The sequence below is a fragment of the Trematomus bernacchii genome, unplaced genomic scaffold, assembly GCF_902827165.1.
Source record: "Trematomus bernacchii unplaced genomic scaffold, fTreBer1.1, whole genome shotgun sequence".
NCBI classification, from domain to species: domain Eukaryota; kingdom Metazoa; phylum Chordata; class Actinopteri; order Perciformes; family Nototheniidae; genus Trematomus; species Trematomus bernacchii.
In genome coordinates this window covers 42294-58164 of record NW_022987682.1, presented here as the reverse complement: position 1 = coordinate 58164, position 15871 = coordinate 42294, and the positions used below count along the sequence as shown (strand labels likewise).

The window sequence follows — 15871 nt, the reverse complement described above, 5'->3', positions numbered from 1 at the left end:
TTTCTGTTTTACAAAAAATCAAGCAAATGTAAAAGCCTACTCCCTCCTCTCTCCTCGACTCCACCGCACACGTTTAAGGAATCATGACGTCCTTCAACGATCGATTTCCGGGTCAAGTTGAGGATGGATATTGGGATAAACCTTGTGAGTTTTCCTGATAAATCAGTAGACAGATATGATTGTGTTGTCTGTGTGTGGAGATGTTTGATGATGACAGCAGCAATGGACTGCAGAATCAGTCAGTACACTGTGACGGGAGCTTCAATTGGGACAACTGTAGTTAAACATATTAAGTTGTTGTCAAGTGCAGATAGTTGCTCTTCTTAATTCACTTTGCATGTCTTGAGGCTACGGTTGTGTTTTAAATTAAATTATTTACTTTAAAAAAATGACAGTGCTAACAGTAAATTAACAATTGTCTTTAATTGTCAGGTCCAATTAAGAAATGTTTAAGGTTCCATCATGTCTTTATGTTTTAAAAAATAACAATTAGAAAGAGAAATCCTGAGTTTAAAGTAGGTGTTGTTGCAATTCATGTCCACTAGATGTCAGTAGTCTGCTGGAGTCCATGTTCAGAATGAATAGGTAAAGGACAGTTTTCAGTAAAACCATAGATATATATAAACACTAGATGGCTCATGGGAGATTTTCCAGCGTAGCTCACTGGCCGCCATCTTGCTACAGTCAACAGCTACTCTGGTACGCGCTATGGTAGCTGTTGTAAGGTGAGTGATCTGCACAAAAATACTCTTAACTCGCTGAAATCTTGACTGATTTACAAACGGTTTGGTTTATTATAAACATTATTAGCATGGCTATGATACAGGATGCTTGGACATGTTGAAATAGCAGCTTTTCTTTGTGTATGTGTGGTTGTATTTATTAGCTGGCTAATAACAAGAGGCTGTGAGTGAGACCTAGTATTACAAAGTTGACCAAGAACCCGTGGAATCACCTTTCACGTGTAAGATATGACAATATTATGACTATAATTAGGATAATCGTTAATTACGTAGTGGATGTATGTACATTACAAGTTCTGCTACACAGGATCAGTGGGGCTATGTGAGATAATAGTATTGCAAGATTGTTGTTGACCCAGCCTCTTTAGAATATGTTGCTACCATTTCTTTACACAATTATTTAATGTTTCTTTTGGACACCTTTTTTATAACTCTTAGTGTAGTTGTCTTATTCTTAAAGTATACATACATACATACAATTACCCCAAAAATATGATAATTTCGGTGTGTATTTTTGTCCTTACCCTTAATGTTAAAGGAAAGAAGGGAGGAAAATGTTGACAATAATTTATATATCTGGCTACCTTTCTCATGTTTTTAAGGTTTCCCAAAACCGGAGAGAGGAGGAGGCAGTGGGAAGTTGCCCTAAGAAGGCAGGACACTGCTCTGCAGTGAGCACTTCAGTTGTGAGGACTTTGACAGGACGGGGCAGACTGTCCGGCTTAAAGATGGTGTTGTGCCAACAGTATTCAACTTCCCAGCTCATCTTCAAAGGGTATGTGTATCATTGGCCAACAAGAATTCAAGGTGTATAAGATTGATATATAAATATGTGATTAAATGTCACACTTTAGTTTTTCTTTCTGCAAGTTTAGGAATAAATAATGTGTTGTGTATTACAGCACATTTTAAACACTCAAAATGTCTTTAATTATGTTTATTTTAGCCGGAAGCAACAAGAAGCACAACCACTTCAAGAAGAGCGGAAGATGAACCTCAGCCTAATGTTGTGAGTATTCTGAATGTGGCCAAGACCAGAGAGATGGTCATTGATTTCAGGAGGGTGAGGACGTCTCCTCCTCTACCCCTGTGCATTCTGGGAGAGGATGTGGCTGTTGTGGAGGACTACAAATACCTGGGAGTGCACTTAGACAATGGGCTGAACTGGAGGATCAACACTGACGCTGTGCACAAGAAGGGGATGAGCAGACTCTATTTTCTGAGGAAGCTGAGATCCTTCAACGTATGCAGTAAGATGCTGGAGATCTTCTATCAGTCTGTGGTGGCTAGTGCACTCTTCTTTGCTGCGGTCTGCTGGGGGGGCAGCATCAGAGCCGGTGACACCAGCAGGATCAATAAACTGATCAGGAAAGCTGGGTCAGTCATCAGCATCAAGCTGGACCCCTTTGAAGCTGTGGTGGAGAGGAGGACACTGAACAGGCTGTTGTCCATCATGGATAACCCCACCCATCCTCTCCACCTGCAGCTGGACAGTCAGTGGAGCTGCTTCTCCAACAGACTGCTGCAGCTCCACTGTCTCAAGGACAGATACTGGAAGACATTCCTGCCCACTGCAATAACACTGTACAATAAATCACCTCTGGCTGGAAGATAACTCTCTGCTCCATAGTTTATCTTGAATATAACCACGTTGTACATTTTACACATATATAATCTGTTCAATATTTAAAGGTGGGGTTGATAAGTTTGAGAAACCGGCTCGAGATACACTTTTTGTTATATTCCATGGAATGCTCTTAACATCCCGATAGCAATGAATATCTGAAGTGCTTTGACAACAAATCCATAAAAAAATGTCATCTGTGGAAGCCGTAATACTGTAAAAAGCACGACCAATCATTTTAGCCGGCCCGGCTAAAATAACTGGATGGCCTACCTGCCTGTCAGCCTTCCATCTGTGCACAAACTTATCTCGTGCCCTCATTGGTCATGTGCGCGTTCGTGTGTGTTGGAGGAGGGGCTCTGTAAGGAAGTAGCAGATTTTTTCCGGCTGTGTATTTTCTAATTCTAGCGATATCGAGCTGGTTTCTCCAAAATTACCTACCCTACCTTTAACATTAATATTCCATATGCCTTATATTTATGTATATGTATATTAGATATATATAATATCCTGCCAAACTCAACATGTATATTATTTTCCTCTTTCTTTATTTTCTTTATTTTTCTTGCTTATTTCTAATTTATTGTAAAATGCCTTGTCCCTTATGCTGCTGTAACTAAAAATGTTTTCCCAAATTGGGATCAATAAAGTACCATCTTATCTTATCTTATCTTATTTGCATGTGGAATGTCACTAACAAATGAGAGCATCATATGGCTTGTCATATTAAATCCTTTATCTCGGTGGTACCCAGGAAGGTCTATGATGGTGTTACTAGGAGAGCCCAATATCATTTGAGGTGGTACTCTGTGTAAAAAGTTTGAGAACCACTGGCCATCTCACTTGCTCTATGTCACTCATACACTTGAATAAACATGTGCAAACATTGAAACTACACCCAGGGGTTGGCAACCTTTACAATCAAAATAGCCATTTTTGTCCAGAGCCTCAAAACATATTTCTGCCTTATAAGGGGACAAGCCTATTAAGATCAATTTCTTAAAAGTACGCTGAGTTGTGTTTTCTGTTGGAGAACGTAACATTTTTTTAGGAGAATAGAAACCACACCAAGTTGTAATTCTTAATAATACATTTATTTTGGGGGGCCGCCTTTCATAACACCCAAGGACACCTTACAGGGCATAGGGGCAATATAGGGAACAATTAAAACTGGATTTAGTGAGATATCAGCCGGGGTAAGACAAGACAAACAACAGTAAATGGACTACAGAAGGACACAAAAGGACACCGGGTACAGTTTATATTATTCTTGGGCTTTTTTCGACTACAAGAACTCAGCGCACCATGCTGTGAAGTGGTAACGTATTTCAAAGGTTCTGGATTTGTTTACAAATCTAGAAACTAAATACAAAACTAGGACGATATGAAGATCTCATGTCAAAAATAATTGTGATAAATGAGACAGAACTGGCCTGTCTGTGGGCTCATTTTATGTTGGTTTGGTTCTTCTGATAAAGGTGTGAATATCTAAATAATATACCACCATATGCTATTGTCATTAGTTGTGTCCCTGTTCTTCAAGCTAAGGCATTGCTAAATTAACAACTCTTGGCTTACAGAGTGGTAACATGAGACCGATTTTTATATATAAAATATAAATATATTTTAATTTTATAATTTATTTTGAATATTAACAATATAATAAAATAAATGGAAATATATACACCGGCAAATATTTAATATAAATACCTTGTGTGTGTGTATAGCTATTGCTTTATCTGCTTAATGTTATTTTCATATGAAAGTCCATGATTATAAGTATGCAGTATCATAACTACATCTTTGATGTTTATAAAAAACCAAACCGTTTGAAAATTGGTTGAAAATTGAGCAAGCTATGGTTATTTAAATAGTAAACCATAATGTTATGAATGAGAGCACTGCCTGTACCAAGATGGCGGCCATGTGGCAACGTCGGTCTCCATTGGCCAGCAGCGCGGGTGAGTCATCTAGTGTTTATATATATATCTATGAGTAAAACCATGTGATTGATTTCTTGAACAATGATATAACTGGCTGAATGTATCTTTAACACTGTTAAAACAATGCTCAGGGTTGAATACAGGTCAGTCATTTATTCATTATTGCCAACTCTGACCTGAAGATGAAGATAATGAATGACATGGACCGACTTCCCCTTGTCGTGTTTCCATCTATACTTTCTTTATCCAAATGTAATCATGTGTTTTTAATTAGCAAAATATACAGTTATGGGACAAATCAACACAAAAACACTAGAAAGCAAAACATGCACACACATCCTTCAAAACATTCTTTACTTCTAGTTTCTTGTTAACAGTTTAAATTCAACTTTAAGTTAATCTGAATGTCTCTCACTTTCAGAGTCTGAACCTGTGATTAGCCGTGGATCAGACTGGATGTATGTGGACACACCTAGCCTCAGCAAACTGCAGTCAGCCAAGCAAACCAAAGTGACTTCATGTGGCCCACGGTAAACACACACACACACACACACACACACACACACACACACACGCACACACGCACACACACACACACACACACACACACACACACACACACATACACACACACACACACACACACACATTCAATTGTATCTGACTTTCTTTATTACTTTATTAAATATAACAAAAGACACAATTGTTTATTAATCATTTATTAGTTTCTCTTAACGGAATTAAAATGCCCACCACAATGTAATCTGCTTTTTTCTTGGCACACTCAAACTCTGAAAAGTATTTATCAACCCAGAAGCATGTTCACTTAAAGGTAAGTTTGAGAAACCGGCTCGAGATCGCTAGAATTTGAAAATACACAACCGGAGAAAATCTGCCACTTCCTTACAGAGCCCCTCCTCCAACACACACGAACGTGCACATGACCAATGAGGGCACGAGATAAGTTTGTGCACAGATGGAAGGCTGACAGGCAGGTAGGCCATCCAGTTATTTTAGCCGGGCCGGCTAAAATGATTGGTCGTGCTTTTTACAGTACTACGGCTTCCACAGATGAAATTATTTGATGGATTTTTTGTCAAAGCACTTAAGATATTCATTGCTATCGGGATGTTAAGAGCATTCCATGGAATATAACAAAAAGTGTATCTCGAGCCGGTTTCTCAAACTTACCTACCCCACCTTTAAAGCCATCTGCTCAATTCCAATCTTCATCTTTGGGTCAACATCTTTGACATTGTCTTTATCAACCATGCAATAATGATTTTATTTGACTTACTTGTGTTGGCAGATGTTACAGTTGGTTTGCTTATTCTTCCATTCCGAAGTTTTGTAGAAACCTGTAGAGAGTAACACTCCCCTGGCTTCAGGTTGCTGAATGTCATATTGTTTGTGTCAGTTGTCTCTTTCATAATGTCTCCCTCACTGCAACAAGTCACAATGTAACTCTCCACTTCACCAGCAGGGGGGTCCCAATGCAGAGACAGTGACTCGCTGCTGACCTGGTCGACTGTAATCTGCACAGGAGGGCTGGGCTCTATGGGAACATATAAAGGTTTCACTGAAACTGAAACTTCATATTCTGTCAAAGTTTGTCAGCATTCTAAAGTGCTGCTTAACTGCAGTAAAATAGTGTGGTGACAGAGAAAGCTACATAAAATAACAACATGGACTTAATTTGTCTAAAACTAATATTCATTACATACATCAACAGTGTCCCTCAGTGTAAGGAGTATACATTTTGAGGGAATTATCCACGTTTGCTTTTTATGGATTTGTTTTAGATGTACCTGTGCTACCATTCACAGTGTGGGCGCAGCAGGAGGGATATCAGGTGGTGAAATGAAAGACTGCTGGTTAGTATTTACAATAGTTATTGGTGGAGGTGGAGGTGGAGGTGGAGGATCTGTCATAAGATTAGAAAAGTGCATCTCAGTATCTTTACATTACAGCAAATATGAAGTCATTACATTGGATCAGACATTGACAGTCATACTTACAGTTGGACTGTGGTGCTGCTGGAGTGTTTTCTAATTTCCTATTGCTCAGGCAACAACCGCACAGCACAGAACAGCACTGTGCTAGGACACCTGGATTTCCCTGTGGGGATTAACAAAGTTTCTCTTTTCTTGAACAAAGGAAACTGATCCATAATATGAGAAAAATATGTTTAGATTTGAAATGTATCTACTGATACCATATTCACAGTAGCTGATATCTAACCGTTTACCTCTTCACCAGGGCTCTCCATTGTAGATACTCTTTCAGCCATGGCTCTCCCTCCACATTATTCATACAGCTTCTCACTGAAAGTTATCAAATTAAACTCCGTAACACCATCCACTCCAACACTTACTGTATGTTGCATCAAAATACAATCACTGACAAAAGAATGTGTCACGTACCTTTTCAGATCAACCATGGTATCTCTTCTTTTATCCTGGAGTTTTTACCTATTGTATATGCAATAGTTTTTTATAGGTTAAGTTTTAGTCCTGAGAAGAAAGCTCTGCACTTCTCTGGCAACTCAAGTGCGTAGTGACTCTCTCTCTTTTATTTCCCCGTAAAGGATTATCTAGTTCACACTATAATCAAAAGTGATAATGTTTTACAGCTTTAATGGTTTATCCTGCAATGCTGCAGACTGATCCTTTTATGCTGCTAGGTAAAGCTACTTTCAAATATGTTTTGGACAGTTGATGGATCACGTGGTTTATGAAAACAAAGATTACAGTCTTTAAAACCCTTTAGATGGCTTCATTCTTTTTTTCAGCATTAGAACAATCACACAATGTTTATTACACTTTTTTAGATAAAATTAAGTACCAATTCAAGGTTACAATTTCAATTTGACATTCCGTTCCAGCAATTCTGACTGATGAATGCAGATCTGGAAAGTTAAGGTCCTTATCGTCTTGTTTACATATCATGATGAAACTCTTTTAAACATAATTTTGCAAATCATATTCGACCCTATACTTGGGAACCAGCACTGAATGAGTATCCAGATCGTCTGCATAGAAAACACGGTTTATGATAACTCTGCTTTCTATCATTTTAATGTTCATCAGCCTCATAGTTGGTTAGATGAATCATGTGTGTACACGTTGAAGAGGGCTAATGAAAGTACACTCAGTGCTGATATTGATGATATTGATTACTGATGTTTTTCTCTTCAATAGAGCTTTAGACAGCATATTGATCATGTGGTTTCTTGGAAATGAAGATTCTGTCTACAGTTCCACAAATCTGTGCTATAGCCTACAAATATATATTTGCATTAGCTTGTTTTGACAAATTAATAGTTAATTAATAAAATAAGTAATTTGCCATTATGTTAGTAGGAGCATATACTATACAGCAGTTACTGTATTTGATCCGTCATCACACATAATTAAGATGACCAGATTATTGTTTTATTACAAACAAATAGCTCTTACCATGATGGATAAAGATCTGGAAAGTTGAGGTCCTTATCCCCTTTGCCTCTATATCATGACAAGACTCTTCTGAATGTTGTATTGCAAATCCTTTTTGACCCCGTACTTGGAAACCAGCGCTGATAGAGCAGACAGATCGTTGCATATAAAAGATGGTTTATCAGGGTTTCACCACTCTGTTTTTTATAATACTGTTATCAAGCTTCTAGTCTGATAAATCATTACAGTACCCGTTAAAGAATGCTGATGAAGGTACACTGAAGAGTGATAATGTTTTCCAGCCTCAGTGTTTTCTCCTTCAATAGACCCTGAGCCTTGAGCTTTAGACAGTTCATTCATCATGTGGTTTCTTTGAAATGAGGATTCAGTTTACAATAAATGATATCAAAAACTTCATGAAACCCACCTCAGATGGCTTCATGAGCAAAGGTGTGTTCTTTCCTTTTTATAGAATTAGGACACATCGTTTCCTTCAATCAGACAATGATGGTTACACATTCCCAGGTACAAAACATAGCAAATTAGCATACCAAATTAAAACTATGAATACATTCAAGGTTACATTTTCACATGTATTCAATTTAAAAGGGAACCATTTGCTCTTTCTATCACAATGGGATCTAAGTAAGCAACATATTGCTAATAGAAAAGTGTGCTTTGGTCGACAGCTATATTTTTAGAAGCTTATTTGGTCAAGTCTACAATTTGACAAGACAATGCCTTCTGTATTCACTTTTAAAAGTGACAATTGTGTGATCGGCCGTTTGAAAAAATGTGCATGGCTTTTAAATCTTAGTAAAACAACAAATAATTAGTAATTAAGAGTCAGAGAGCAAATGTCTTTCTTTCTTTGTTTTTCTCCAACCAGATTCATGTTTAGCTTTCTTCTTATTACATGGGAATGGTACCTCATTATTTTGTGTTGCCTCAGAATAACATATTGTCCAGTAATCGATATCAGTGGCTCGTCATGAACCATTGCCTACTGCCTGAACGATTCAACTCAGTAAAGAGAAACGACCGTCCATCATTACTTTAATAAATGAAGGCCAGTCGATCCGGAAAATGTCAAGAACTTTGAATTTATCCTCAAGTGCAGTCAAGAAAACCATCGAATGCTCTGATGAAACTGGCTCTCATGAGGACCCCCTAGAGTTAGGGTTACCTCTGCTGCAGAGGATAAACACATCAGAGTTACCAGCCTCAGAAACCACAAATTAAAGCACCTCAGATTAGAGCCCACATAAATGATCACAGAGCTCAAGGAGCAGACAAATCTCAACATCCACTGTTCAGAGGAGACTGTGTGAATCTGGCCTTCATGGTCCAACTGCTGCAAAGATCCACCTACTGAGGATGAACAACAAGAAGAAGAGAATTGTTCGGGCCAAGAAACACAAGGATTGGACATTAGACAGTGGAAATCTGTACTTTGGTCTGATGAGTCCACATTTGAGATTTTTGGTTCCAACCGCGGTGTCTTTGTGAGACGCAGAGAAGGTGAGCGGATGGTTTCTGCATGTGTGGTTCCCACCGTGAAGCATGGAGGAGGAAGTGTGATGGTGGGGGGGGGGGGCTTTGCTGGTGTCACTGTTGGTGATTTATTCAGAATTCAAGGCACACTTAACCAGCATGGCTACCACAGCATTCTGCAGCGCCATGCCATCCCATCTGGTTTGGGATTACTGGGACCCTCATTTGTTTTTCAACACACAATGACCCCAAACACACCTCCAGGCTATGTGAGGGCTATTTGACTAAGAATGAAAGTGATGGAGTGCTGCGTCAGATGACCTGGCCTCCACAATCACCCAACCTCAACCCAATTGAGATGGTCTGGGATCAGTTGGGCCGCAGAGTGAAGGAAAAGCAGCCAACAAGTGCTCAGCACCTCTGGGAAGTCCTTCAAGACGGTTGGAAAACCATTCCAGGTGACGACCTCATGAAGCTGACTGAGAGAAGCCAAGAGTGTGCAAAGCTGTCATCAAGGCAAAAGGGGGCTATTCTGAAGAATCTACAATATAAATCATATTCTGGATTGTTCATCACTTTTTTGTTTACTACATAATTCCATATGTGTTCTTTATAGTTTTGATGTCTTCAGTATTAATCTACAATGTAGAAATAATTAAAATAAATAAAAACCTTCGAATGAGAAGGAGTGTCCAAACTTTTGACTGATATATATATATATATATATATATATATATATATATATATATATATATATATATATATACAGTGGAGGAAATAAGTATGTGATCCCTTGCCGATTTTGTAAGTTTACCCACTTGCAAGGGGATCAAATACTTATTCCCCACAGTTAAATGCAAATACATTTTTATTTTAGATATAATCTCAATTTCTGGATTTACTCTCACTGTTAAAATATTATTATTAAGCCTGCTTTTAGTATAAGGCTCTCTAACCAGAGGTTATTTGCTTTGTTAGCTAACATTATCTGCTGGCTATGTAGCTACTTGATTTATCTGCTCTATAACATTATAGAACATGGGGGAACATCTTCAACATTAATATTGTAGAAGCTGGAAATGTTTGGCATGTGCAACAACTTTCTGTTAACCGATTAATCGACATTCAGTATAATTTTTACAGTAGTGTTAAGAATTACTGCTGGATTTGCAATTTGTTGCTGTTTCCTTTTCACGTTGCAAGTCTTGAAGCAACAATAGTGTTTGCCACGTACATTTTATGAATTAGATAACATGGCTGTTCCAAATATAAATGACCAAGGAGTCTTTACATTTAGGAAAGATGTGGGGCATATGCAAGTGTTTATAGTTTCATGTCTCTATGTTTTTAAAGAGACACATAATTAGAAAACCGGAGAAATCCTTATCTTATATTCTAAGTAGGTGTTGTTGCAATAAATGTCCTCTAGATGTCAGTAATCCATTTATTTAAAATGTCATGGAGGTTGTGGTGCCCTTGTATGATGTAGCAGTGAAGAGTTTCAGGTTAACCGTTGAAATTACATTTAAATTTTTAACACTAAAAATGTGTTTGGCCGTGGATCAGACTGGATGTATTTGGACACACACACACACACACACACACACACACACACACACACACACACACACACACACACACACACACACACACACACACACACACACACACATACACTTGTTGCACCTGGAATTTAAAAAAAGATGATTATTAAAAAAAAGTACAGTAAAACTATATAAATAAATGAGGTGATGATATTTCTGTTTCCTTTAGAAGTTATTATACTCTGTATGCTGTGATTCTGATCTGGGAAACATTAAAGACATTCATAGCTGCAGATGTGGTCTCTTTATTGAAATAGTAAACAGTAGTAAGTATACATGTTAACATTATATAAAATGAATGGTATTTTTTATTACGTAAATATGTAGAATCAGATACTTCACAGAAACAAAAGATTAGAAATTCTGAGTAAAAGAAAGATCATATATGATGCTAAAAAAAACGGTGTCATGTTTACTTGTTGACAATAGCACTTTTATATTGAATGATCTTTTAAGTGATAAATACATGTAAATATATGATATCAGGTACTTAGTTGAAAGAAAAAAAAGTTGTTACAGATTTGTAGCAAAGAAAGTTACATATCATACTTGTTTAGGTAAGAAAATGAAAAACAAAATATTGACCAAATCTAATAGATATAACTTTCTGGAAAACAATCACATATCATCCTTAACTTGATTCAAACGTTTTTTTATCATGTTTACTTGTTGACATGCTAAATATGAGCTAAATGATCTTTTAACTGATTTAAACATGTTAAAATGTGGCATTTGATGCATCCCAAAATGAAAACTAACATAACACATTTTGAATAAAAAGTATAACATGAACATTAAAATGTAAATATGTTTTAAGTAAATTCTTAATTGGAACAAAAACAAAGATTTCAGGTTTTTGGTAAGAAAATGACATTTAGCACTCAAAAAGGTAAGAAGAAACTGCATGTGTAATCTACATGTTGACATTTAGATTGAATGATATTTTAAAACATTGAATTTGTAAATATTTTTAACTGATGTTTTTATGTTTTTACAGAAACAAAATAAGAATAGATTCTAACTCTCTGGGAAACGGTCACATGTCAAACTGAACTTGATTACAACAGACTTTCTGTCATGTTTACATGTCGACTGTACCACCACTAAAACACAATGATTCATTCACTGATTTAAAAATCTAAATGTGTGGCTTTTGATGCAGCTCAGAAATGAAAAGACAACAATTCTAAATGTGTCAATACAAATGTAAATAATAAGAATCAGATACTTATTTGAAATAAGATGAAAAAATAAAGACATTGTCTAATCTTCCTGTTGACATGATATTTTAAAACGTTGAAATGGAAAATATGTTTTGGACAAAACCACAGAAAAACATAAAAGCAAATATTTTGCATCTGTTACTTCAAGGATATAAAAACTCTCAATCAAATCAAATTAAGATAATTGGCTTTATAATAACAGTTATCTATACCAAGAAGGAAGGATTCAAAGTGTGATTTAATCAAACTGAAACGTTTACAAATTCCTTGTAAGTTGTTGTTGAAATATTTGGTCAATCTTGCCATCTCATAAACAGCATGTTACTTTGTGTGCTTCTCTTCATATAAATCAAGTGTAATCTAAATGTCCATGAGAGGATGATGACTGTAATGAGGAGGACGTGACCCTCTGTGAGCACAAAGCTTGTAGTTTCTCATTTGATATGAAATGACTCTTTGAGGCTTGCCTCTGCTTGCTCAGGTGTGATAAGTTTCCAAGCTTCAGGAATATCAGCAGGCTTTGCATTGTATGCTGCTGCAAACTCTTTATTGAACTTTGCCAGTACATATTTCCAGTAGTCTGATGCCTGGAGGCTTGCATCTGGTGGGATTTTCCAGTCTGGATAAATGTCTGTGTAAGACTTGGAAGGATGGGATTGATCATTAGTAGCACTGTGGCGAAAAGTACGGTCACTGTCCACAGAGGAAGAGCATATGTCAATCACAAGTTTTTGTGTTTCAATCCATCTTTTCCGACCCAGACCCTGTGGTCGATGAAGTGAAGTGAAGTGCTCAGTGTGGGCTGTTCCTCCTGCCTCACAGGGCGCTTTGCAGAACGGACACTGTTCACCACATCCAATCAGTGTGTTGAAAAGCTCGTTCTGAGGATTCACATGAAGGCTCTGTAGTTTAGTTTGGATGTTTGTTTTCTTAACTTCTCTCTAAGAGTGTGTGCCATCTCCTTCACACACTCAGTGAGCGAGCGAGCAAACTGCTTCTGGTTGGCATTATTCAGGGTCATGAAGGCCCAAAGAGCATCCTGGGAAATGACCAGTTTGTCACCAAGTTCCTGACAGACAACTTCAACAAATGACTTTAAGTTGCCACTCTTTTCTGTTTTAGCTTTCTGGATAGCATTATTTATGCTGTTGACACATGACTGGAGATGTGGATCCTCAAACATCGTAGACCCATCTGAGAAGCGTTCCAATATTTTGTTGAGTATCCATTCCTTTACATATTTCTCATATGAGCAAATAAAACTCTCATACTTTTTAAAGTCATCCTTTGAGAGCAGATCCAGTAAAAGTGAATACTGGAAGGACATTCTTGTGCTGAACTGCTCTCTTGTCCTCATTTCACCAATGATATCAGGACCCAGGGAACGGTTGACAAAGTCTTCGACTGCAGGCTTCAAGCATCGGTCTGTGAATTCTTCTGCCTTCTTCTGGCACTGGTCTACATTATGGAACACGTCTTTGAAATCAGCAAGAAACTTTTCTTTGTTTTCCTTCAGACATCTGTAGGGATCATTCTTTTGGATGAACTCTTGATGCATTTTCTCAAACCTTCTGGCTGCGTCTCCACAGATGTGCTGTTTCAGAGAGACTTCAAAAGTGATGTCTGTTCCAACTTCATGATTGTTTTGCAGCCTCTCATCAATCATGTTTAAAATCTCATCGATGTAGGTATCATGGTAATTACTCTTTCTTTGCATTTTGTCAGTCACCATCTGTGAGCAAACTGCAATGATGCTGTCAGCTGTTTGTTGTACAGCCTTTGCATTACCTAGTATTTTAAACCACTGTTTAACTTTGTCTGCACATTGATTTATGAATCCTTCAACTGTATATTTAAAAAGCCCCAGTCCACAATCTCTCAGGCTTTTTTGACTTAACAAATCACTTGCATGACTTCCCTTGGTTGATAGATTTGTTCTCAGGCGGTGAGACACACTGGTGAAAATGTCCTCAAACTTCATTTCTTTAAAGGTTAGTTCCTTCACTGTTTCAGTCCACATCTTGTCAAATTCTTTGTCCAGCTCTTTCTCTGTCATCCTGACTTTTTCCTTTCGGCATTTGTCAATCAATACACATACTCTGCCCTCTAAGTCCTTTGTGTGGTTCTCCTTGATTTTATCAAGTTTTGTCATCCCCTGTCTGATGTCGGCTGCTGCTTTGAGTTGATTAAACACAGACATTTTCATTTCTTGTCGAAGGCTCTTAGCACTGTTTTTAAACTCCTGTCTGTATCCTTCAACAAGATAGACATGACCCTCTGTTTGCTTGAAGTACTGGTCCAGATTTCCAAGAAGCTTTGTTTCCCATTCAGACAGCTCTGTCAAAGCTTCATTTTTCAATAGCATGAGAAGTTCCCTCATGTCAGATTTGTTAGATTTATCAGCAGCTGTACCGAAGTTAGAAATTCTTGTTTCAGCTTGTGTAACCCATGTGTACATTTCTTTTTTGAAGTCCCATTCCCACTTGTTGAATTCTGTGCACAGCCTCATGTATGCATCAGCCACGATGCTGTTTCTGAAGCTGAAGATGAAGTTTTCATGTTTTACTGCCGTCCACAGGCTCTTCATCCACTCTGTAAACTCCAAGATATTATTAGCTGATGATCCACAACTTCCCAAAATGTGGATGATGTTCTTCTTGAACTCATAGACAGCCTCGCTGTAGCCTGCATTGACTGGTGCCATCGGTGGGTTTCCATTCCAGAGTCCAGGAATGTACCAGTTTCCAGTGTCTGGACTGTACTCCATCACATCAGTGAAGCTCGAGTACTCTTCTTTCTTTTCCATTTTGGCTGCTGCCTGGGTCATCTCGTTTAACTGTTGCAGGAGCAGTTTCCTGTCTCGCATGTTCTTGTCATGGGCTGAAACATCCGACACATTCTGGTGAACAAACTGACATTTGGGCTTCTTTTTGCTAACCTCTTTCATCCAGAGGAAAGCGTGTACAACTATCTGTAGGATGTCCTTCATTTCTGTTGAATTCTCCATTGCAACATTGATGATGGTGATATCACTCAGCCCCACAACAAGTGTTGCAAACTCATTGTCGTGCTCATAGCTATTGTCCAGTTGTGCGAGCTCTGGTGACTTTAAGCCCTCAGTGTCAATGATCACCATGAAGTCACAGTTGAAGTCTTTTCTGACATCTTCATTGATTTTAATCAGCAACATAAAGGCACCTCGAGTGCATCGACCACTGCTGACTTCAAACTGCACTCCAAACATGGTGTTGAGGAGAGTGGACTCTCCTGTGCTCTGAACTCCAAGAACTGTGACTACCAGGATCTTGTTCTTAGGAGACACCAAGACATTGAGCTGAGAGAGAACGTCAGTCACCCATCTGAGAGGTATGTTGGATGCTTCTCCATCTACAAGCTCAAGTGGAAATCCATCAAGCATTAACTCAGCACATAGCTTGGGGAGATGCTGTAGTTGTTGACGTGCTGGGTCTGTTTCAGGAAGGGAAAGGGAAGCTTCATAGATCTGCCCCATTTCACGGAAGAAGTGTTCAGTCCCTAATGAGCTGTTGGAAAGTTGTTCAATGTCCTTGATCTCCTCTTTGTTCTCAGAGTTTTTGCATTTTTCTTTGTACTGCTCCCTGAGGTTAAAGAGTTTTTTCCGAGACACGTTATCGAGGTTCATTCGCATCCATTTCAGGAAATAGAACCTCTCTATCTTCTTCTTCTTCTTCTCCTCCTTCTTCTTCTCCTCCTCCTTCTTCTCAATCCCTGGGCTTGATATTGCATTGATGAAACATGTCATTGCCTTCGACATGTCCTGAGAG

General features: G+C 38.1%; 1 protein-coding gene and 1 long non-coding RNA gene across 7 annotated transcripts in view; one reads left to right on the top strand and one right to left on the bottom strand.

Annotated features, from left to right (window-relative positions):
• Positions 1 to 15871, bottom strand: part of LOC117487666 (interferon-induced very large GTPase 1-like) — a 339011-nt gene that overhangs the window by 282648 nt on the left and 40492 nt on the right. For 3 of the 5 annotated variants that reach the window (XM_034136304.1, XM_034136303.1, XM_034136306.1), the window contains exon 6: positions 5608 to 5865. The exons of the other annotated variants lie outside the window; for them this stretch is intronic. In XM_034136304.1, the coding sequence (XP_033992195.1) occupies positions 5608 to 5865 (258 nt within the window). The remainder of the gene's footprint in view (positions 1 to 5607; positions 5866 to 15871) is intronic. 5 annotated transcript variants of the gene reach the window in all.
• LOC117487672 lies at positions 616 to 1926 on the top strand. 2 transcript variants are annotated; one of them, XR_004556423.1, is made up of 3 exons: positions 616 to 725; positions 1346 to 1518; positions 1690 to 1926. It is a non-coding gene; the product is annotated as an uncharacterized LOC117487672 (long non-coding RNA). The 2 variants fall into 2 exon arrangements; XR_004556424.1 differs by having other exon boundaries at positions 616 to 964.